Here is a 25,194-nt window from a genome sequence, read left to right as displayed (position 1 = left end):
CCCAAAGACTCCAGCTTCTGGGATAGGAACTCAGTATTTGACAAAAACTGCTGGGAAAACTGGAAGATAGTATGGCAGAAATTAGGCATAGACCAACATCTTACACCTTATACTAAAATAAGGTCAAAATGGATACACGATTTAGACATAAGAGGTGATACCATAGGTAAATTAGGAGAGAAAGGAATAGTCTACCTATCAGATCTTTGGAAATGAAAACAGTTTTTGACCAAACAAGAGATAGAGTATATTATAAAATGCAAAATGGATGATTTTGATTATATTAAATTAAAAAATTTCTGTACAAACAGAAGCAATGCATCCAAAATTGGAAGGGAGGCAGAAAGCTGGGAAACAATTTTTGAGGCCAGTACTTCTGATAAAGGCCTCATCTCTAAAATATATAGGGAACTAAATCAAATTTATAAGAATCCAAGTCATTCCCCAATTGAGAAATGGTCAAAGGATATGAACAGGCAGTTTTCTGATGAAGAAACCAAAATTATCTATTCCCATATGAAAAAATGCTCTAAATCTCTAATGATTAGAAAGATGAAAATTAAAACAACTCTGAGGTACCACCTGACAGCTATCAGATTGGCTAAAATGACAAAAAAAGAAGATAATAAATGTTGGAGAAGCTGTGGGAAAATTGGAACACTAATTCATTGTTGGTGGAGCTGTGAACTGATCCAACCATTCTGGAGAGCGATTTGGAATTATGCCCAAAGGGCGATAAAGCTGTGCATACCCTTTGACCCAGCAATTCCACTTTTAGGTCTTTTTCCCAAAGAAATCATGGAAAGGGGAAAGGGACCCACATGTACAAAAATATTTATAGCTGCTCTTTACGTGGTAGCAAGGAATTGGAAGTTGAGGGGGTGCCCATCAATTGGGGAATGGCTGGACAAGTTGTGGTATATGAATACAATGGAATACTATTGTGCTGTAAGAAATGATGAGCAGGAGGAGTTCAGAGAAACCTGGGGGGTCTTATGTGAGCTGATGATGAGTGAGATGAGCAGAACCAGAAGAACATTGTACACAGTATCATCAACAGTGAGTGTTGACCTACTATATTCTTCTCACCAATGCAATGGTACAGAAGAGTTCCAGGGAACTCATGATAGAAGAGGATCTCCAAATCCAAGGAAAAAAAAAAAAGAACTGTGGAGTATAGATGCTGATTGAACCATACTATTTCTTTTGTTTTGGGTGCTGTTGGTTTTTTTTTTTCTATTTTGAGGTTTTGCATTACTGCCCTGATTTTTTCTCTTATAACAGGATTAATGCAGAAATAGGATTAATGTTATTATGGATATATATATGTGTGTGTATATATATATATGTATATGTATATAGATATATAGATATAACCTATATCAGATTACCTGCTGTCTAGGGGAGGGGGGGAGGGAGGGGAGGGAGGGAGAAGAGTCTGAAATTGTAAAGCTTGTATGAACAAAAGTTGAGAACTATCTTTACATGTAACGGAAAAAATAAAATACCTTATATGTAAAAAAAAAAAATGAAAGGGATAAACTCACCACCAATGAAGAGGAAATTAAGACAATAATAGGGAACTATTTTGCCCAATTATATGCCCATAAATTTTACAATCTAAATGAAATGGATGAATATCTACAAAAATATAAATTACCCAGATTAACAGAAGAAGAAATAAAATACTTAAATAACCCAATTTTAGAAAAAGAAATTGAACAAGCCATCAATGAATTTCCTAAGAAAAAAGTCCCGAGAACCAAATGGATTCACAAGTGAATTCTACCAAACATTTAAAGGACAATCCGAATACTGTAAAAATTATGTGAGAAAATAAGTGAAGAAATACTACCAAATTCTTTTTATGAGACAAATATGGTGCTGATATCCAAACCAGGAAAAGCCAAAACAGAGAAAGAAAATTATAGACCACTTTCCCTAATGAATATTGATGCAAAAAATTTAAATAAAATACTAGCAAAAAGATTACAGCAGTATATCACAAGGATCATACACTATGACCAGGTGGGATTTATAGCAGGAATGCAAGGCAGTTTCAATATTAGGAAAACTATCAGCTCAACTGACCATATCAATAACAAAAACCAACAGAAATCATATGATTATCTCAATAGGCACAGAAAAAGCCTTTGACAAAATATAGCACCCATTCCTATTGAAAACACTAGAGAGCATAGGAATAAAAGGAGCTTATCTTTAAATGATAAGTAATATCTATCTAAAACCATCAGTTAGCAATATCTGTAATGGGGATAAGCTAGAAGCCTTCCCAGTACAATCAGGGGTGAAGCAAGGATGTCAATTATCACCTCTATTATTTAATATTGTACTAGAAATGTTAACTATAGCAATAAGAGAAGAAAAAGAAATTAAAGGAATTAGAATAGGTAATGAGGAAACAAAACTGTCACTCTTTGAAGATGATAAGATGTTATACTTAGGAAATCCTAGAAAATCAACTAAAAAGCTACTTGAAATTATTAACATCAGCAAAATTACAGGATACAAAATAAACCCACATAATCACCAGCCATATATTACCAACAAAGTCCAGTGACAATGGATAGAAAAAGAAATTCCTTTTAAAATAACTGTGGCCAATATAAAATACTTGGGCATCTACCTACCAAGACAGACCCAGGAACTTATATGACCAGAACTATAAAATACTTTTCACAGAAATAAAATCAGATCTAAACAATTGGAAAAATATTAATTGCTCATGGGTAGGCAGAGCCAATATAATAAAAATGACAATCTTACCTAAGTTAATTTATTTATTTAGTGTTATAGCAATCAAACTATCAAAAAATATTTTATAGATGTAGAAAAAATAATAACAAAATTCATCTGGAAAAACAAAAGCTCAAGGATATCATGAGAATCAATGAAAAAAATACAAAAGAAGGTGGTCTGGCAATACCAGATCTCTAACTGTATTATAAAGCGGTAATTATCAAAATAATCTGGCATGGGGTAGCTAGGTGGCACAGTGGATAAAGCACTGACCCTGGGTCCAGGAGAACCTGAATTCAAATCCAACCTCAGACACTTGACATGTACTAGCTGTGTAATCTTGGGCAAGTCACTTAACCCTCATTGCCCCCCCCCAAAAAAAAAAGCCTGGCACAGGCTAAGAAATAGAGAGGTGGATCAGTGGATACACAATAGGTACAAATAATACATGACTACAGTAATTTAGTATATGATAAACCCAAAGATGCAAGCTTTTGGAATAAAAACTCATTATTTGACAAAAACCGCTGGGAAAATTGGGAAACAGTACGACAAAAACTAGGTAGAGACCAACATCTCACACTGTATACTAAAATAAGGTCAAAATGGATACATGGGGGCAGCAAGATGGTACAGTGGATAAAGCACCAGCCCTGGATTCAGGAGGACCTGAGTTCAAATTCAGCCTCAGACACTTGACATTTACTAGCTGTGTGACCCTGGGCAAGTCATTTAAACCCCACTGCCCCACAAAACAAACAAAAAAATGGGTACATGATTTATATATAAAGGGTGATACCAGAAACAAATTAAGAGAGCATGGAATTGTTTTTGGGTTTTTTTTGGAATTGTTTATCTGTCAGATTTAAGGGCAGAGGAAGAATTTAGGACCAAAGAAGATAAAGAGAGTAAAATAAAATGCAAAATAGATCATTTTGATTATATAAAATTAAAAAGTTATTGTACAAGCAAAACTAAATGTAACCATGATTACAAGGGAAGCAGAAAACTGGGAATTTTTGAAACTATTACCTCTGATAAAGGCCCCGTTTTTCAATTATATAGAGAATTGAGTCAAATTTATAAAAATACAAGTCATTTCCCAATTGATAAATGGTCACAGGATATGAACAGGCAGTTTTCAGACAAAGAAATCAAAGCTATCTATGAAAAAATGCTGTTGATCAGAGAAATGCAAATTAAAACCTTACACCTATCAGAGTGGCAAATAAAATAAAAACGGAAAACATTGGATGTTGGACGAGTTGTGGGAAAACTATAATCCATTGTTGGAGTTGTAAAAAGATCCAACCATTCTGGAGAGCAATTTGGAACTTTGCCCAAAGGGCTATAGAACTGTGCATACCTTTTGATCCAGTAATACCACTGCTAGGTTTAGATCCCAAAGGCATCCCCCAAAAGAGAAAAAGACCTATATGTACAAAAATATTTCTAGCGGCTCTTTTTGTGGTGGATAAGAATTGGAAATCAAATTAATGCCCATTAATTGGGAAATAACTAAACAAGCTGTGTTATATGATGGTAATGGTATATAATTGTGCTATAAGAAATGACAAGCAGGATGATTTCAGAAAGGCCTGGAAAGACTTGTATGAACTTATGTATAGTGAAGTGAGCAGAACTAAGAGGACATTGTGTATAGAGACAGCAATATTGTTTGATGAAGAACTGTGAACGACAACTATTAGCGATACAATGATCTAAGACAATTCCAAAGGACTACTGATGAAACATACTATCCACCTCCAAAGAAAGAACTGATATCGATGATGGAACAGAATGAAGCATGCTATTTTTCTATTCGTTTTCTTGTACAAAATGATTAATATGGTAATCTTTTACGAAATTGCATATGTACAACCCATAATTGATTGCTTACCGTTTGAGGAATGAAGGAGGGAAAAAATTTTGAACTCAAAACTATAAATAAAAAAGTTTCTTATAAAAAACCTCCAGTTTTATGGTTTTTGTAATAAGTACAACTTAAAGTAATGTTTTACTCTTATTAACAGTGAGAAGAATAATTTTAAGTGGTTTGACAAAGCACCAAGTGATGAGGCTCGCTTAATTAATGCTCATTCATTCCTTTATTCCTAATGTTTTTATATACTGTTGTAGGACCAAGATAGTTCTATATTCCTGACACCTTGTAGTTACTGATTATGCTACCAAACCTATTGAACAACATGAGTGTGAGATTTCTCAAGCCATAGGGAAAAGATGTAGGAAGGTACATAACCTGCTAAATGCAGCAACGATAGAGAAACAACTCTGCCTGGTGACGTAATGGCTGGCAGTGGGCCAGATTTTGCAGTTCAGCTTCAGCAGGACTACGGAAAATACTCCCCCCCCCCCCCCCGCCCCCCCCGCCCCCCCCCCCCCCGCCCTGACACTGTTAGTGCTGCAGCTTCCAGTGGAGTCAGGGTGTTAAACAAAAGGCTTGTTTTTCAGATGAAAGTTACAAAGCATTAGGACACGAAACCCTATCAAGTGTCAGTTGCTTAAGTTTAGAATGGAAGGATATTCATTGCAAAAGGTAAATTGCTTAGCAATAACCCCGGGTTTTCCAGTTCAGTCCTAAATAAAAACTCCTTGTCTCCAGACACATTCTGGTACTTTCCCCCGCCCCCGCCAACCCTTCCCTCCCCGCCCCCCCAACTCCCCTCTCCTCAGCCCCAAGTCCCAGTTTCCTTTCCTCTCCGCTCCTCCTTACCTCTGCCAGGTAGAGGTTGAGGAGACAGAGTGTGGAGAACTGAAGGCAGGAAGGAAAGCAGTAGAGTAGCCAGCGGGAGAAGAAATGGAGGTTAGAAGGCGGCCCGAGAAGGGGCAGGGAGCCGCCGAGGGAGAAGGCGGCAGAGAAAAGAGTGGTCCTGAGTGCTGCCCACGAAAGGCAGAGGAGGAGGCAGAGGCTCTGGTAACTCAGCCGCCGCTCTCGGTAAAGGAGCAGTCGCCACAGCTGAAGGTAGGCAAATGAGAAGAGGGCAGCGTATAAGAAGGTATGTAGGATGCTCAGTGCAAGCTGCACCGTGCCAGGCACCACAGTGGCAGCTGCTGCTCTTTCGCCTTCCTCGACTCTACTGATGGTCATTGTCGCCCCCCCATCAGCCGCAAAAGCAGCTGGGGAGCCACTGACCGTCACTCTCATGAAAGGAGCTGAGGGTGGGAGGCACAGCGCGGGCAGGAAAAGACCGAACTTGGAGCCTTCACAGTCAAGTGGGAGGATAAGGATTTTCTTGTTACACCCCTTCCACCCCAGCCTCCGGGAACGATAATAACTGGATCCCCAAGCCTCGGCGGAGTTTCTGAGGCTTCCCGCTTCTGGGGATGAAGGTGCAGAGTAAGATTTGGGCTCCTCCTCCTGCGGCTCCACAGTTGCCAAAAAAACCCATAACAACTCCGGACCAAAACAATCAGCTGAGAAGCTGGAGCGTTTGAGGAGCTCGCTGGGCAGCACTGGCTTGTCGCGATTGGCTCGACTGGGACCGCCTTCAGTGAGAAGAAGTCGGAAGGCCATAGACTGGGACCCATCTCTGGAAAGCTACAGCTCGTGATTGGGCGGCGGTATTCTCCCACCTACGTTGCTTATTGGGCTAGGGTCAGCTCCTGAAGCTCATTTCATTGGAGGAATGCTTCGCCGTTTGTCACTTATGGTCTGCTCCGGGTCCGCCTTCTTTGGTCCCCATTGGCTTCAGGAACCTCTGCGTAAATAGCATGAGGAAAGGGCGGGGGGGGGGGGGGAGGGAGGCGGGCGAGGGGGGGTTGTATTCATTTTACGTGGTTGGGGGCGAAGAGGCCCTCTCCGGGTAGGCGTAGCTTGGCCGCCTGATGTTGGTCTAGTGAAGGATGTCGGGTTTGTCCTGACCTACTGGAGGATTGATCCTGTAGTCCTGGTTCCCTTCCATTAGCCACTACGTTCTGCTTCCTAAGGAGCTGCGGCCATTTTTGTGCAATCTTTTCCCTACAAGTGTGGAGAGACTGGGCCACAGACAGTGCCCAGGGATACCAGGGAGGTGAGTCACAATGTGTTTTTTTTTAAAACTCAGAGCCAGTGCTGACTCCTCTCTCTTAAGTCTTTCATCCTTACCCTTATTCGCTGAGCCAGTTCCTTTAGGTTGGGCTGCAGGTGGTGGGGGAAGGAGGGGAAGGCCCAAGTCCTTTTTTTGTGGCAAGGATCTTTTTGGCAGTCAGGTTAAATAGATGGATCCCTTTTCAGAATGTTTTAAAAATGCATAAAATAGAACACATAAAAGGATGAAACCAATAATATTGAAATAATTATCAAAATATTTATTTTTTAAAAGTTCACGGACCGTAGAGTAAGAACCCCTGCTCTAGCTGTGGTTAAGGTAGATGGTAGTTTCACTCTTCCCTGGAGGAGTTTTCATGGGGTGGAAAGGGAACTAGGGAAAGTTATAGAGTTAAAGCTTGGTAATGTAAAGTCTACACATCCCTAATTTGCAAGTGTCCACAGTAGAGAAAGGAGATAGGGAGTCAAATGGACCCCAGGATTAGGAAATTCAGAACCTCTCATTCTCTTTACTCCTAACTTTGTGCTTAAGGACAGTTTAATCAGGGAATTGGGATTTGAAGGGAGGTTTGAAGAGAAGGAGGTATCTTAAAAGAGCATTTGGGAAGATGGCCTAAAAATGGCTAGAAAGGCAGATGGCCAAAAGATAGGCAAAGATGCGAGTATCTGTGGCTGCTTTGTTGAAGACATTGATTGCATACCAGTAGTTTGGTTTTGATAAAGGATTATGAGAGTCTGTAGCGACTCTGAAATGTCTTGAGCACTTAATATGTGAACTTGTTGTTTACACTGATAGGTGTAACTAACTAACTAACTAACCAAAGGAAATTGGCTTTTATCTATCTTAATATTTATTTATTTAGAATTTCTCCCACCTTACATGTAAAAACAAATTGTAGGGGGCGGCTAGGTGGTGCAGTGGATAAAGCACCGGCCCTGGATTCAGGAGTTCCTGAGTTCAAATCCAGCCTCAGACACTTGACACTTTACTGGCTGTGTGACCCTGGGCAAGTCACTTAACCCCCATTGCCCCACAAAAAAAAATTAAAAAAACAAAAACAATTGTAACATCGATTTTTAAAACTTTGTGTTCCAAATTCTCTTCCTTCTTCCCTATCCCACCTCTTAAGAACTCAAGCCATTCAATATAAGTTATACATGTGCAGTCATGCAAAACATAGCAGACAAAAAATAAACTTTACAAAAAGGAACTAGCAACAAGAACAAAATATATACACTTCCATCTGCATTCAGATACCACCAGTTCTTTCTCCGTAGATGGATTGCATTTTTCATAAGTCCTTCAGAGTTGTCTTGGATCATTCCATTGCTGAAAATAATTAAGTCATTTGCAGCAGATCATCTTACAATATTGCTGTTATTTTGTATTCAATACATTTCCCTTTGTATTAGCTCATTTAAGTCCAGGTTTTTCTGATAGTATCCTGCTCATCTTTTTTTATTTTATTTTATAGTAAACCATAGTAAACTATATTTATATAGTACTTTAAAGGGAGTTTTCCTTATAAAACACCCGTGAGGTTGATTATTGCAACAACAATTTTATACCTTTTACTTGACAAAGAATTTTCTTCACAGTAGCCCAGCAATGTAAGTACTATCATCATCACATTATCATCATCTTACCAAATTGCTCTTGCCTCTGCTTCAATTTTTTCCCCCAGTTACTATCGCTAACTGTGTTTCCCTCCATACTATTCACTCCCCATGATATTTACTCTATTTTCTATCTTCTTTTACCCTTTCCATTCTCAAAAGTGTTTTGCTTCAGACTGCCCCTCCCCCAATCTGCCCTCCCTTCCTTCACCCCTCCCACTTCCCTGAAGGGTAAGATATATTCCTATAACCACTTGAGTGTGTATGTTATTCCCTCTTTGAGCCAATTCTGATGAGAATAAGACTCATTCACTCCCTGGCTCCTGCCCCATCTTCCCCTCCACTCTATAAGCTTTTTCTTGCTTCTTTTATGTGAGATACTTTACCACCCCATTCTACCTCTCCCTTCCCCTTCCCTTTCTCCCAGTGCAATCCTCTCACCCCATAATTTTATTTTAAAGATGCCATCATGGGGCAGCTAGGTGACACAGTGGACAAAGCACCCACCCTGGACCCAGGAGTACCCGAGCCCAAATCCAGCCTCAGACACAAGACATTCACCAGCTGCTTGACTCTAGGCATGCTACCCCAACCCTGACTGCCCCACAAAAAGAAAAATGATAAACTAAAAATAAATGCTTTAAAGATATCAACCCTTCTTAATTAATTCCCACCTGTGCCCTCTGTCTAAATTTATTCTTATTCTTATCTGCCCTAATACTGAGAAAGTTCTTATCCCCATGTAGGAATGTAAACAGTTTAACCTTTTAACCTCCCTCATGATTTCTTTTTCCTGTTTACCTTTTTATTCTTCTCTAGGGTCTTGTATTTGAAAGAGAAATTTTCTATTCAGTTCAGGTCTTTTCATTACATATACCTGAAAGTCCTCTTTTTCATTTAAGTCCCATTTTTTCTCCTGAAAGATTATACTTGGGTCAGCTAGGTGGTGCAGTGGATAGAGCAACTGGCCCTGGAGTCAGGAGGACCTGAGTTCAAATCCAGCCTCAGACACTTAACACTTACTAGCTGTGTGACCTTGGGCAAGTCATTTAACCCTCATTGAGGGTTAAAAAAAGAAAGATTATACTCAGTTTTGCTGGATAGGTAATTTTTGGTAGTGTGAGATTAAAATTGGATATTAGATCATAAGTCTCCCTTACTTAACCTTTCCCTTAATTTATCTCCCAGACTAGTAAATGGAAGAAGCTTCTGGTTTTCTAGATAGAGCCTTTATTGTATGGTAGTCACAAGGTGATGTTGATTAGGATAGGAAAGTAGAAATACAATACAAATCGTCTTAAGTCTAGGCTTAGTCTACATTCTGTATAAAACTCACCAAAACCCAAGGCCACTTTTGGGGAGAGAGACCGAGTCAAGCACGTGCTGTTAACTGAGAGCCGGGCCGAGTCAAACTCCAGTCCGCGTCTGTCTATGCAGCGCAGCCAGGAGACCAGCAGAGCAGGAAAAAGCTCCCACTTCCGTTCTCTCCTTGCCTTTTAAGCTCGCACCCCGGAAGTCAGAAGTCGAGTGCTCAGCAGGCAATGCTGTTGGTCTCCTCCCCAAAAGGGTGGTCCTAAAAAAACCCCAAAACTGGCATCTCTCCGTTATCTAACCGACTGTTAAAACTTTTTACCACAGTAGTAATCCCAATTTCTTAGCCCTCTGGAGTACCATATTCCATGCCCTCTGATCCTTTAAGGTAGAAGCTGCCAGATCTTGTGTTATCCTGACTGTAGCTCCACAGTACTTGAATTGTTCCTTTCTTGCTGCTTGAAATATTTTCTCCTTGACCTGGGAGCTCTGGAAGTTTTCATTTTGGGATCTCTTTCAGGAGGTGATTGGTGGATTCTTTCAATTTCTATTGTACCTTCTGCTTCTAGAATATCAGGGCAATTTTCCCTGAAAATATCTTGGAAGATGATGTCAAAGCTCTTTCCTTGATCATGGTGGCAATTGCCATTAATTTATAAGTAACAATATTTTAGAAAAATGCACCCATTTTAGGCAGTACGTATTTATTATTAAAGCACATTAAATGTTAGTAAAGATTTGCCCGAATGGCATTTAACACCAGCAGAAAGACCTCCAGCACCATTTTGTCTCTACATTACCTATTTTATCCTAAGAGGAGAGCACTCATCATTCGGACAGCCTTTGGAGCCAAGAATGGCATTCACCTGTGGTCTGAATAGCACTTACATACTGATAAAAGCTTATTGGCTAGCATCATTCAGTTCCATTGGTTGACATGACCTGAGGGTGGTCAATATTAAAATGAGCTCTACTGTGATGATACTAGACTTTGAGGTCTAATGGGAGACAGACCCCTGAAGGCAAAGGCACATCCAAATAGGTGTGGTTTTAAAGTCCTTACTTTGCTGAGCTAGTGAAAGAGTCTTATCTCTATTTTACCTTTGGGCTGCCTCTGAAAGAGATTAGCTAAAGTTCCTGAACTAAACTTTCTGAAGTTGGGGTGAAGAGAAAAAAGGTCCTCCCCAAAATACATTATTAATAATTATTTTCTCACAGTTCCATTTGATTAAACACTAACTCATAATATATTAAATGTCTGAGATGACTCTCTAACTGAGAACCAAGAAGGATAGGTACCTCTTAATAAAATATGTCCTACAAGATATGTAAATGGGGGGGACCATAGGACATTTGTTCAAGGGCAGCAGCACAAGCATTGTTTTTCGTACATATAAGTTCTGGAAATCTTTTCTGTTTATGAAAACAATTCAAGCAGTTTTGACAAACAGCCACCCCATTATGGTGATTAGAGGCAACATCTCTGCAGATATCACAAACAGATCTAGATGACTATAGCAAAAAATCACCAGTAGGGTTCATCTTCACTTGCCCTTAAAAATGGAATTTGCTATGTGAGGATAAAGGAAGAGATATAGCAGCATTAGTTCTGTTTGATTTCAGGCATAAATCATAGGCAGCCAATTTGTAAGACAGGATGTCACAGCCAGCCTCAAAATTAACCAGGTGGGAAAATGTCTTATTTACCAGGATGGGAATAGGTCAAGGTTGTTCTCTCGACTTTTCTAGGGACAGACATCCACCTGTGGCGGACCTCAGACTGCAGGGGCACATGGCATTTGCCTTGAATGATGAACCTGTAGCCTTATTTGGGATCAGAAACTTATACCTGGATTCAAGACTTAAAATAGCAGCAAGTTAAAATCCCAGGAGACTCTTCCTCAAACAGCAAAATTTTACTAATTAGAGCTTAGGGCTGTAATTGTTTTTCTCATATATTACCCTCAAAATTTCATTTAGAATTAAAAAAAAAACTATTTGCAAATTTCCTCTATTCACTCTATAGTCTGCAAATAAAATCATAAGGAGAATATTTCTAGATTACAATGAGATGAGACCCCCATCAGAGTCCATATGTAGATAAGTGGATCATGTCTGGGCACAGTTTCCTGGTGAAACTTTGGTATCAGAGTGAGCTGTGGCTTTAGAACTAGGGAATAGTTTGACCTTCGTCAAAGACAGACTTGGGCACAATAGTGATCTTTTTCTGTAAGTGCTCAAGCTACTAGATGGCCACTAGTGAATGTAACTTGAAATGCAAGCTTGACTAAAAACTACACAAGTTGGCCAAGTGGCTGTTATGTAAGTTGCTACTAGGGTGGTATCTGGAGAAACTCACTCTTGCTTAATTGAATTTATTATCAGTTAATAGACTGTGTTTCCCCCCATGAACTAAAAAAGTATACTTGATGATAGAAGTTCTGGGAAGGAGTGGCTTATCTTCCTTAGTCACTCAGACCCAAGAGACTTGTTTAGCATTGTACTGCTGTTTCCAATTCTTCACACAATGAATAGTTGGTTAAAAATAATAGCATTAAAAGAAACAAGTATGGGGCAGCTAGGCGGCGCAGTGGATAGAGCACCAGCCCTGGATTCAGGAGGACCTGAGTTCAAATCTGGCCTCAGACACTTAACACTTACTAGCTGTGTGACCCTGGGCAAGTCACTTAACCCCAATTGCCTCACCAAAAAAAAAAAAAAAAGAAACAAGTATGTGAGTTGGGAAATGAATCCAAAATGACACCCACTTATTATTCAAAGGTTTCATTTCTCTACTTTGGGTGGGAGATGCCCCTAGTTCCTCAAATGCCAGTGCTGCAGATTTCACAAAACCCTGTCAGCTGGGCTCATCCTCAGGAACCTCACAAAGATCCTATAAGAGGATTTACCATGTTTTTTTCTCCCAACATTAAGTCATTTACTATTATTATTATTTTCTAGTTTTTAAAAAAGAAAATATACTCTATAAAATCATATTGTTTTAACTCAATCAGGTGATAATAATTTAGTTATAAATACCTTTCAAATTTATCTCTTCATAGAAAGTTATCTATGTTATTACCCCAGGCATTTTCATGCTAATTATAGTAATCAATGTGCTTCCTGTGCCAGACATTTTCTTTGTCCTGAAAGTTGCTTAAGCCTTTTTCCAGTAATACTTTAAAATGTTTAGTCTTTCTCAATTTGTTAACATTCCATGCTAATTAGAAAAAGTAATTGTAAATAGGATAGCATTTTGTTCAGTCGAATTGCTACAGTCTGAACAGAAGTCCTTTACACAAGCCAGGCACTGTGTTAAGTACTTTACAACTAAGTGTTTCTCCCAACAGCCCTGGGAGATAGGTGCAAATATTTTTTATCCTCTTTGTACATAGAAGGGCTGATTAAATTCTCTAATTTACTACCATTACCATATTTTCAATCCAATAAATTTTTATTTATATTGACTAGTGGCAATAACTAAACTTCATTTTGCACAAGGTTCCATTATTTTTAGTTGGATTATATTAAAAAAAAATTTCATGGTGATACTCCCAACTCCCCATTACTAGTTTTTTTTCTTTGAATTATCCAAAGACACAAATCAGTTCCTTTAAATTTTCTAAATTACTAATCCTATAGTATGACTAAACCAGAGTGAAGAAATAATCCATTCTCTATCAATGTTAATTATTATATATTTTATGAAACTTATTTTGCAGTCTTATATCATTTGGGGAAGGAAGACAGGCAGCAACTGTCAAAGGGGCAATGCTTTAAAAAATACCTGTATCTTTTCTAATTTCACTGGGATCAAGACCCTCTCTGAAATATCCTTGTCAAAACTCCAAAACCCTTTACTTTTGTTAGAAATGCAGCTAACAGCTCAAATAGTATTTTGCAGCTCAAGTGTTGCTAGCAGCTCACAGCTCAAAGATTCTAAGCAGGCAGCAGAGGGTGGATGAAGGCTTCTTTATTCATCTTCACAAAGTTGGGCATTCTTCTGAATGTGCTGGAGAGTGCACTAAAGTAAGGTCCTGCACCTGTGCTTTATACCAACCAAGGGTCTCTCTAGACGAATTACATCACAGTTCCATTTACATACATTACAGAAACAACCAATCACAGCATATAATACCAACCTCCCATATATAGTAATTGTAATGACCAATCAGATGGTATCAATCAACCAATCAGACTGCCCTGTTAACAACTAATCAGATTGTACCAGTCAACCAATCAGATTGCGACACTAGTCCTTAACCTTATTCTAGGCAAGAATGCCCATTCCTCACTAGAACAGTGCTGTGTTAACAGACATAAACATACATAACTTTTCAAGAAATAAAACTTAAGTGGGGGTATGAACATCGGGGTCACTTGGGAATCACCTCAGGTGCCTCAAGGTGAATTCCCAGTTTAGCCAGGTTCCCACAAAGTGGAGGCCCCGTTCAAAGCCCTCGTCGGGCCTAAGTCCCAGGGGCCTTGGCTTCCCAGAGCTTTGTATGCCAGGAACTCCCTACTGGGAAGTTTGGGCAACAAAGTTGTGGGGCTTGAAACTAAACTCACTCTCTGTCTTTAGGGCTCTGAGAAGAGTTCAAATATGGTCTTTTTTCTTACTTTGAAACCCTGAATTTATGCTGTTCATGCAAACAGACTCCAGCTTTCTTTACTCTTCAACTCATTCTTAACTTTTCTTATTTCTTTATTCAGCTCTATTCTTCCTTTTTTCTATTTGCTTAATAACTCTAGTAAACCCTCTTTTGGTTCTCTAGTGGTTACAAATGCACAGTTCATACCCAGTTGATTTAAAAGATTTTGGGCAATAAGAATTGGTTATAATCACATAAGTTGCTTATTTGTTTATTTTTTTTAAGCGTTAGGCAGACTCAAAAACAACTCAGCACAAGAAGTTCTTCATTGTAAGGTGTCACAGATTTCAGTAAGCAGGATAACTTTGGAAAAGAAATCCTCTATTTCCTCAAAGTTAACAACTTTTTTGTCAGAAAAAAGTTCATCCAGCTATTTTGGCAATGCGCAAGGGGATTGGCCAAAGCCCAGCTATGGCACAGGAATGTCACAGATATTGAGAAATAATTTGCAGTTCTGCTTTTCCCTCCCCAAATTTCAGTATTTTGTTCTTTTATAAGCTATATGCTCATTTTAATTTGATCTTTTCTAACCTGAGCACCCTCTGTTAAGGTATGCATGTGCTTCATTTACTTTTATATCTGTCTTTTAAAAAAATTGTTTAATTATATTTTCAATAATAGCCTTATTTATACAATTTGGACTTATTTCACTAACCAATTGATTTCAACTCAAGTTTTACAGTGTTTCTAATTTACCTAAACAATTGATTTAAACCACAGTAGTATCATTAAATTTCACTTACCTTCAGTTGCTTTCTGTGGTCAGTGTATTATCCTGGTGATAAATTGCTATAATCTATGCTAATATTCTGTTTAGAAATTTTGCATCAATATTCATTAGGGAAATTGATCTTTAATTTTCTCTGTTTTTGTTCTTCCTGGTTTATGTATCAACAGCATATTTGTTTCATAAAAGGAATTTGGTAGGATCCCTTCTTCACCTATTTTTCCAAATAGTTTGTTTAGTATTGGAATTAATTGTTCTTTAAATGTTTGGTAGAATTTACTTGTTAACTCATTGGGCCTTGGAGATTTTTTTCTATGGGAGTTCATTGATAGCTTATTCAATTTCTTTTTCTAAAATGGGCTCTTTTGTTAATCTGGACAATTTATATTTATGTAAATATTTATCCATTTCATTTAAATTGTCAAATTTATTGGCATATAGTTGGGCAATAGAGCTCCTAATTATTGCTTTAATTTCCTCTTCATTGGTGGTGAATTCACCCTTTTCATTTTTGGTACTGGTAATTTGGTTTTCTTTTTTTATTTAAATTAACCAAAGGTTTATCTATTCTATGTTTTTTTTTCATAAAACCAGCTCTTAGTTTTATTAATTCTATAGTTTTTCTTACTTCCAATTTTATTAATCTCTCCTTTAAACTTTCTTTCTTTTTTTTTTTTTGCAGGGCAGTGAGGGTTAAGTGACTTTCCCAGCATCACACAGCTAGTAAGTGTCAAGTGTCTGAGGTCAGATTTGAACTCAGGTCCTCCTGAAACCAGGGCTGGTGCTTTATCCACTGTGTCACCTAGCTGCCCCCTAAACTGTCTTTCATAAAAAGATCCATGCCTTCCTCATCTTAAGCCATCCATTACTTTGTTCACTCCTTAAATTCTCCTTAAAATTTTTGTGGTAGTAAACAAAACTAATGATTAAGAATTTCATTCTTAATGTGCAAATGTTGGCTATTAATATGCCTATAACATTTAAACTGTTGAATTATTAACATTTCTGTTATTCACTAAGAAATGAAATCATCAAAATCCTTTAAGATTTTTTTAGCACTTAGAAAAATCTTTAAAAGTTTACAGAACTTTGTTTATTCAATAGTCAAATTCTGATATATTATTCACAAAAGTGGCAATGAAACATTTTCATATTACTTCTATATAAACAAGTTCCTTTTGTATGGAAAAGATGCAAGACATTTACTGAGATTCAAATACATAAATCTATGACAAAATGAATAGGAGTCTCATATAATTTATACCAAGATTTCCAGTTTCAAAGTACATGTGGCATTTCATAAAGTTACATTTATTTACATTGATCACTACTTAATTTTAACTTGTATGATTCCTTAAATATCAAACTAGACATACCAATCAAACTCAATTACTTTTTAAGTTGCGTCCCCCCCCCCACCTTTCCCCTTTCTCGTGAGCCAGAAATGGGTTAAATGCCAGTCCAGTTCTGAAGTGCAAACTTTGAAACTTTCATTGACACAGTCCCCAAACCTCTCTCTAGGAAAAGTGAAATGACCTTCCCCAGCTATAAAATAGTAAACCAGTCATTCCAGGGATGGTGGGTGATAGAAAGAACTTGGCCATAGTTCAGAAATGCAAAAGAAGGGAACAAAATCTTTCTCAAAATGGATTACTTATTAAGGCACAGGGAGACATATAAACACACATACAAGAAACACAGACCAACAACTTAGCAGTGCTGAAAATCCCTTGCTAGCCTAGGCTTTAGATCTACAAATTAGGTTAAAATTCACATCTCCAATCACATAGATACCTGCAGGTTTCTAGGCCATATAGTTATAAATTTTGGCCTAAGGGGATTAAAGCCATCTTTGAACCCTTTATTCTCCCTGATGTTTGGGGCAAACTGCCTCAGTTTACCCAAATAACTTTAGGAGACCACCAAGTCAAGCAGAAACAGATTTATTACATTCCCACGGGAATGGGCAAACTCAATGCCTGAGTCGCAATAGCTAATACATGCCTTGACCTTTTATAGGGGAAGTCCCCACGCACACTAGGGCGAGCTCACAAGCTAACATCCAATCCTGTCTCACCCAGGGTGCGTGTTTAGCTCGTGATCAATGTATGGAGACATGCATACGTGTTCCAGGAACAAGGGGGAAAAGGGGAGGGGGAACAAGGTCAAACCGAAGGAAGAGGGAATGGGGGAGTGACAGTCAGATGTTTCAGATCTCACAGTTCCCACTGACTCCCCTCTTCCAGTCCCTATCTCTAAAGATATTCAACTTGAATAACAGGAAGAGTCACTCAGGTGTTTCAGCATTGTTTTGCAGTTGTGTTAGTTTTAGAAGGATGACAGGGTTAAAATTTATCTTTGGCTATGTTGGGAAATCAAAGAAATAAAATAAAGAATAAAAGAATAATCCATTGTTGGGAACCTAGGGTCAAGGGGATTCTGCTCTGAGAAAAAGAGACATGTCACTTAACATCTGGTCTCAACTTAATTGCCGCATCCTGTGCTGAGCCTTGTCCTTTCTTCCTGAGTCCCGAGTATTGAATTGGTGGGCAAACTCCCCGACCCACTCAACAGGGACTGGGGTTCTGACACATGATGGATTCCAGATAAAACTAAGATGTAGCTGACAAGTGGGGAGACTGAGCAGAAGTAAAAATACTGTTAATTGGCAATAAAACTTAAAGGAGACAGTGAGAATTTGACAAGCAATAAACTTTTAAACTAACTATACTGGGGCGGGGCTGGGTACCTTTCAGACCCCATCCTCAGAGTTTAATCTGACTCAAATCCATAATCATCTCATACACTGGGAACACATGCACGTACAGAAACCACAACCGCAATAACAAACAACCCTAAATTTTTGTATTTCCAATTATATGTCTGTGTATCTTATTTTTTTTTTTTATTCAGTCAGGTACCCAGGGGAACCAGGGCACTTAATTTTAATGTGCCCCCTTTGACTGTATTACATTTGGTCACTGGGGCCAAAACTCCAGCCCCCTTCAGTTGCCCCAAAGACCAAATAACCTGTAACAGAGCTCCTCCCAAAGCTCTCTTTGGTCGAGTCTTCCAGCTAGGGACCACTAAATTGATTCCTGTCCTAGTTAGAAACACCTTTATCCATCATTCAGCACACTTATCCAAATCAGATTTTCAAACCTGCATTGGCTGGGATACCCTTAAACAAACATGGCCTTACCTTTGTCCCCTTAACCACGTACAACCTGCTTTCTCTTGTAATTTAGGAGCTCAGCCCAAAGAGAGGGGAGTCTGAGATATGAATGGAGAAGTGAAACTCCCCAAGCCAGAAATCTGATACAGATGTAGAAAAGAAACCTCATGCAGCATCTGAAGCCTTTGGCCAGTCCGAGTTACTTTCTCTCGTAATAGCCCACTGCTGCCACCATTTGTCAACAGGCGATCACAATGTCACAAAACTTGTGAATGCCAGGCTCATTACAAAGGAAATGAACATGCATATGGAAGTGAAAGAGTTCACAATCCATACAAAAATTTGTATATTTACGACAGCTGGAGAAAGAATGAAGGCGATAGCAGGAAGAGATGTGACAAGGGAGAGGGGAAAGGTTGCAGTAAAGGTGGGAAAAGGACAAAACCCCTCCTGATGGAGAAGGCTGTGTCAAAAGCCATTCTTTTCCCTTGGGGACTGCTAGACTATGAAGGTAGGAGGGTCCGAATATCTACAGGTCCTAGATGCCCAAGCGAATTTCTCAGCCTGGCACAGACTGGCTGGCATGTGTCTTGACTCCCAAGGATGCACAGGGAGTCCAGTCTGGGGTGCAAACAACAAATTATGTCAGTTGTAGGGGGTGGGGAGGAGGGCTTCATTCTTGACAGATTCAGAACCTCCAACATGGTCCAGTGTTTCTGGAAAATATGGTAACTCAAAAAGACAATTCAGGGGACTCCTTAATATTAGTGACTCCCACTGCTCTTCTTTATACATCTCTGATTCTTTCCTTTGCCTTCTACTTTACTTGAGAACAGTTGCCAAGTCCTGATTATTATGCCACCATAAGGTTTCTTACATTTCTCCCTTTCTTTTTATTCCCACTGCCATCACTCTAATTTCAGGTCTTCATGATTTTTAATTCCCCTAGCACTTTGATGGCACTTAATTACATTTTGCTTTGTAAATTCCTTGATTGTGGAAAGTGTCTTATTTTTCTTTTTGAAAATTTTTTTCTTTTTCTTTTTTTGGTGAGGCAATTGTGGTTAAGTGACTTGCCCAGGGTCACACAGCTAGTAAGTGTTAAGTGTCTGAGGCTGGATTTGAACTCAGGTCCTCCTGAGTCCAGGGCCAGTGCTCTATCCACTGCACCACTTAGCTGCCCCTATGTTTTTTATTTATATCTTTTTTATCTTTCTGTAAGAGTGACTTGTGGGGCAGCTAGATGGCGCAGTGGTTAAAGCACTGGCCCTCGATTCAGGAGGACCTGAGTTCAAATCCAGCCTCAGACACTTGACACTTACTAGCTGTGTGACCCTGGGCAAGTCACTTAGCCCCCATTGCCTGCAAAACAAACCAACCAAAAACAAACAAACAAACAAAAAAAGAGTGATTTGTACATCACTCTTTCAAAGAAAATTTAATAGGTTAAATATGATTTGCAATTAATTTATTAGATTTTGGTTTTTTAGTGGAAAATGGATTTAATTTAATTTAATTTATTTTGGTCAGGATAGTGAGGGTTAAGTGACTTGCCCAGGGTCACACAGCTAGTAAGTGTCAAGTGTCTGAGGCTGAATTTGAACTCAGGTCCTCCTGAATCCAGGGCCAGTGCTTTATCCACTGCACCACCTAGCTACCCCTGGAAAATGGATTTTAAAAAATCTGAAAAATAACATAACAGTTCATTAGTCAGTCAGTTATACTGTGTTAAAAAGCTGTAGAGAGTTTTTATTAGGTTTCAGATACTCTACTAAGTGATTTGAGAATTATATACCTTATGTCTGAGGCTTCAGCAGTGAATATATACACGTATGTATACATACATACATATGTGTGTATACATATATATGCACACATATATAATATAGAAAAGTAGATAGATATATTCCTATTAAAAAGGGAAATTTTCTAACTTAAATTCCATCTTAAATCATTCTCATATGATACAGGGGCTTTTGAATTGTACTAGTTCCAAATTGCTTAAACTGTCTAGAAAATTTCAATAGAATGGAAACTATTTAGATAATAAAAGGTTTGCATTTCCCCACCCTTCCCACTAAAATCATTAATGCTCTCTGTTGCTGATAGGTTGAATTATAGAAATTTTAAATCATTTCTCAGAAATGTTGGATAAATGTCTTCATTGTTTCCTATGAAATTAGTTTAGAACTGACATTACTAAGAATTATTAATTTATTTCATACAATTAGGTTTAATATTCATGGGCTTTTTAGGAGATTTTAGGTGGAATTGTGGAAGAACCATTCACAACACCTTATTTATTCACCTCATTGTAAGCAGGACACACTGTTCAAGCCTCCAGGGCCCCTTCCCCCTCCTTTTTCCCCTATCTACTGAGTCAGAGAAGAATAAAGGGCAATCCCCTCCCTAAGGGGAGGAGAATGGGAGAAGAAAGATCAAAAAGGAGGTAGGAACTGCTTGACTATGAAGATATGATAGTTTGTTTATCAACAAGGGTTCTAGCTGCACAGTTTCTCATTCTTGTGTACCCTGACTGGCATCTGCCTTTGTAGCTGGTTTGACTCCCAACGATAGACAGGGAGTCCAGCTAGGGGTGCAAATAACAAATTATGTCAACCTAGGAGGGATCTGTCATTGACATGTTCAAGATCTCCTGCATACTCCAGGTCCAGTGTTTCTGGAAAATATGGCAACTCAAGACAGGTTAAATTGGATTCAGGTTAACATAGGTACTTAATAACTACTTATTGATTTTATGCAAAAGCTTCTAAATTTTATGTACTTGAAATAATTTATTTTACCTTTTAAGAACATGTATATTTTATATTCATTTAATAATTTTCCTTTAACCATAGATCTGAAAGGTACTGCTTCCCATTATAGTCTTTTTTATAGTGTGACATTATCACACCATTTTGGAGTTTATTTTGGTATATGGTTTAAAATATTGATTAAAGCTTATTTACTGCCAAAATGCTTTCTAGTTTCCTTGACAATTTTTGTTGAGTGATTCTAGTACTTTGTGTTATTTATTTTGTTGAACTCTAGACTACTTAATTGCTTAAGTAAATTTTGATTATTAATGCTTTAAAATATAGTTTGAGATTAGGCAATTCCAGTTTTCACTGATTCTTATTTTAAAGAATTGTTTTCTTTGAGATCCTCAATCTTAGATTCCCCTTAGATTGTTATAATTTCTCAAATAGGATAGCAATACAACAAAAGTTCAGGAAAGTAACAGTAGCCTAGAAGTCCAGGTATTTGTGTTCTAGGCCAAGATATACCTCTATTCAGTGTGTGGTCTTGGCAAGGAAACTTTCCACTCCCTGGGCCTCAATTTATTCTTTTATAAAAATAGGATTTAGAACTTAAAAGGATATCAGAGATTATGTAGTACAAATCCCTTATTTCATAGATATGGAAAGCCTCTATACCTGTCCACAGTCACATAGATAGTAAATGGAAGAACCAGTAATTGAATTATGTGGTACTTACATAAACTCATACTTTTTTTATACACTGTTTCCTTTGAGTGGTCTAAAAGCCTGTCACCTTTTGAACTTAAGCATTGATGAACCTCAGTTTCTTTATGTAAAATGAGGGAGTTGGTTTTTATTGGCCTCTGCGTTCCCTTCCAACTCTTGATCTGCCAGTTCCAGGATCTAGATTTCATTTTCTTTGGGTCCTATGATCTTCCTATTTTGTCTAAATTTTATTAAATAGCATGTTAATATTGATTGATTCTATAAATTAGTATAAGTAGCAACTGCTCCATTTTTCAGAAAACTATAAAATGGATTTTTCTGTATGTTTCATACTCACATGTTGAGAGAACACTTTAATAAGTTTTATTCCATGTGTAGTAAAAATTAATACCTAATATCAGACCTTCTGAGGAGGTATTTAATCCCTTTAAGTACAATGATATTTGAGATTTATATTACTTTTCTGAAATGTTTTTCTTTTTCTTTATAACTGCTCTCTTTGGGAAAAAACTTAATGAAAGAAAGATTTGTCTAAGGATAACTTTTAAGATTAGGAATTTAAAGAAGGAGGATGACCATTGCATATATACAAGGGATGGAGGGGGAGGGGATCGAAGTAGAGGAGAAGGGAAAGGGGAGGGGGAGGAAAAGGAGGGGGAAGGGAAGAGGAGATGAGGGAGGGGAGGGAAAGGAGGGGGAGAAAAGGATAAAAAAAAAAATTGATCATGTAATGCCAAAGTTTCTCACTGAAGTTATTCCTTTAATAATACTTCTTTAAAAAAAATAATACTTCAGGGGCTGCTAGGTGGCACAGTGGATAGAGCACCGGCCCTGGAGTCAGGAGTACCTGAGTTCAAATCCAGCCTCAGACACTCAACACTTACTAGCTGTGTGACCCTGGGCAAGTCACTTAACCCCAATTGCCTCACCCAAAAAAAAAATAATACTTCTAACAAATTTTAGTAAATATCTCAAAAAAGTATTTTCTTGATATGTGAACTTGAGATCTGTGATAAGCTCCAGAAATCAGTGGTATTAACAAAGAAATGTTGTGTTAGGCCATATTGATAACTGGAAGATCCACAACAAAAAGAAGTTATTAAAGTTATTATGGGGCTAAAACAAATTTGAAGGATGCAAAGATAATCCCATGTTTGTTTTTTCTTTCAGATTCTGCTTCATTTACATCTCTGGTTGATGATGTCTTCCAGATTAAACATATGGATATACATCTCTTTTGTGCTGATATGTGTGTTTTGTAAATCTATAGCAAGAAATAGAAATACTCTAATGGAACTGAGTCCTCAGGAATATTTCAGCATTTTGCAGACAGGAAAAACCTCCCTAGTTTATTTTAGTCAAGATGGTTAGTATTTTTTTTAAAGTACAATTTAATGTTTTCATGATACTTGTTTTGCTGTTTAAACAAACTTGTTCAGTAGGAAAGCCTTATTACTACAAGAATTAATACAAAACATTATATATGCAACTGCAATGTAATGAAAAACATTTAAAAAGTTTATATTATGGTTAAGTGACTTGCCCAGCTAAGTGTCAAGTGTCTGAGGCCGGCTTTGAACTTAGGTCCTCCTGAATCCAGAGCTGGTGCTTTATCCACTGTGCCACCTAGCTGCCTGTACATGATAATTTAATTTCACATTTTCTTTTAAAATGTGTTAATGTTTGATAAAGATTCTTGTTACCAAGGTTTAGAATTGAGTTTCTCATTAATATTTTTGCATGCACTCTACTTTGGCAACACTATTAATTGTGGTTTTCTTTCTGTCAAATAGTATTATTTCATCATTTAAAAGAATAGTGTTCTTTATATTATATTACTGATGAAGTAAATTCTTATTTCTGCTTATAGTTTAAAGTGACACCTGACTAATTGTAAAGCAATGAAATAAATGGGTAAAAATTTATTTTAAAAGTAATATGGGGGGCAGCTAGGTGGTGCAGTGGATAGAGCACTGGCCCTGGATTCAGGAGTACCTGAGTTCAAATCCAGCCTCATACACTTGACATTTACTAGCTGTGTGACCTTGGGCAAGTCATTGCCCAACCAAAAGAAAACCCCACAAAATAAACAAAAGTAATGTGGGTGAATAGTCTTGTGTATCAATTTTTTATAGGGCTGATGACTTCCGTCAAATGATAGTTGACTTACAGTTTTGGCTATGTGTCTGAATTCTCTTTGTGGCTGTGAGGAAACTCTGGCTTGAATAATGAGAGGCAGCTTGACACTGACTAAAGTGCTTGAGGTCAGGCGATCTGGTTCTGAATCCTGTCTCAAATACTTACCAAACCTGTTCTATTAAATAGGCATATTTTTAACTGCACCAGGACTAAAGAGGGATATAAATAAGAATAGTTGTTCTTCAAATTCTTACTGTTTATTTCCTTCATTGGCTGTTCCAGTGCTTTGGAATATGTTTTACCAAATCAGAACTGCTTGAGTACAACTCCAGTCATAAACTTTATATTTGTCCTTCAAAATCAGCCTAAGTAAGTCAGAAGGTTGGCCATAGGGTGGTGAACTTTTTCATCCACAACAACCTACAAAAGAAAGTGAGTGTATAAAGGTAAAAATTAGTTATTTTCAATACTAAGCCAAAGAGCTTTGAAAAAAAAATAGCTGAAACATAAAGTATAGTAATTAAAAATTTGCAAAGTACTTTTCCAGTGTATTATTTGTTGGGTCAACAGGTATAATTTTATACTTAGTTGTAAGGCTCTGTATTTGCATAATTTCTCTTGCATTTTAAAAATTCACTTTTAAGAGACAAATAATATTAGAAACATATTTTTCCTTGTTTGAGTTTCTCTAGATATTACTATATTTCTTGAAGAATTGAAAAAAGCAGCTGGACCTCTTCATAACTATGGGATTTCAGTTGCAAAGGTAAAATAATATTGTCATTATGTGATCACTAATATTTTATACTTTTCTACTGTCTTATGACTGAAAATTTAAAGTATTTTGATACTGTTACTGGTTTTGACAGTATTCTCTAGAGTGCATACTTTCCTCTATCTTTCAGAAAACAGAAACAAAGACAGGTCTCTTCATCAAAATTCCCATACATAGGCTGTATCTATATTATGTAGACTGTACTATTTTAAGTAGGTTTATGATCATTTTATATCTCTATTAGTTTTGGTTTTATTTTAATTTTGGTTAATATATATCATAATTGACATTTGTCTAAGTAAGGTAAGGTGAGTGATTTTTTTGAATAAGTATTTATCAGATAACTTATGTAAAACAAGGATGTGATTGAGATTGCTAGAACATATCTTACTGCTTGCTCATCTTTTGAAAATTTCTCACATCTTCTCTTAAACAAGAGGTTAAAGTAACAAATTCAAAAGTATGTAGAGTTAGAGGATCATTGACCTAGAGGCCATCTAGT

At 37.6% G+C, this 25,194-nt stretch overlaps 2 protein-coding genes across 9 annotated transcripts in view; one reads left to right on the top strand and one right to left on the bottom strand.

Moving 5' to 3' along the window:
- The window catches only part of GPR137C (G protein-coupled receptor 137C), a 76,321-nt gene extending 69,858 nt beyond the window's left edge, over positions 1-6,463 (bottom strand). Inside the window, exon 1 of the mRNA XM_043984491.1 lies at positions 5,495-6,463. Within this exon, the coding sequence (XP_043840426.1) occupies positions 5,495-6,295 (801 nt within the window). The 5' untranslated portion in view covers positions 6,296-6,463. The remainder of the gene's footprint in view (positions 1-5,494) is intronic.
- A 78-nt stretch (positions 6,464-6,541) lies between these two features.
- TXNDC16 (thioredoxin domain containing 16) overlaps positions 6,542-25,194 on the top strand; it is a 169,287-nt gene continuing 150,634 nt past the window's right edge. For 5 of the 8 annotated variants that reach the window (XR_006354987.1, XM_043988163.1, XM_043988159.1 and 2 more), the window contains exons 1-3: positions 6,542-6,791; positions 22,949-23,144; positions 24,601-24,683. Coding sequence is in view for 7 of the 8 variants with exons in the window: in XM_043988163.1 (XP_043844098.1) it covers positions 22,976-23,144; positions 24,601-24,683 (252 nt within the window). In the remaining variant the exon portion in view is untranslated. Of the gene's footprint in view, positions 6,792-15,797; positions 15,839-22,948; positions 23,145-24,600; positions 24,684-25,194 lie in introns of those variants that run through there. The other 3 variants (XM_043988160.1, XM_043988161.1, XM_043988164.1) reach the window with 3 other exon arrangements.

Source organism: Dromiciops gliroides, chromosome 2 (assembly GCF_019393635.1).
Source record: "Dromiciops gliroides isolate mDroGli1 chromosome 2, mDroGli1.pri, whole genome shotgun sequence".
Lineage (NCBI taxonomy): Eukaryota > Metazoa > Chordata > Mammalia > Microbiotheria > Microbiotheriidae > Dromiciops > Dromiciops gliroides.
The sequence above is the reverse complement of the archived record's forward strand: the minus strand, read 5'-3'. Positions and strand labels throughout refer to the sequence as shown.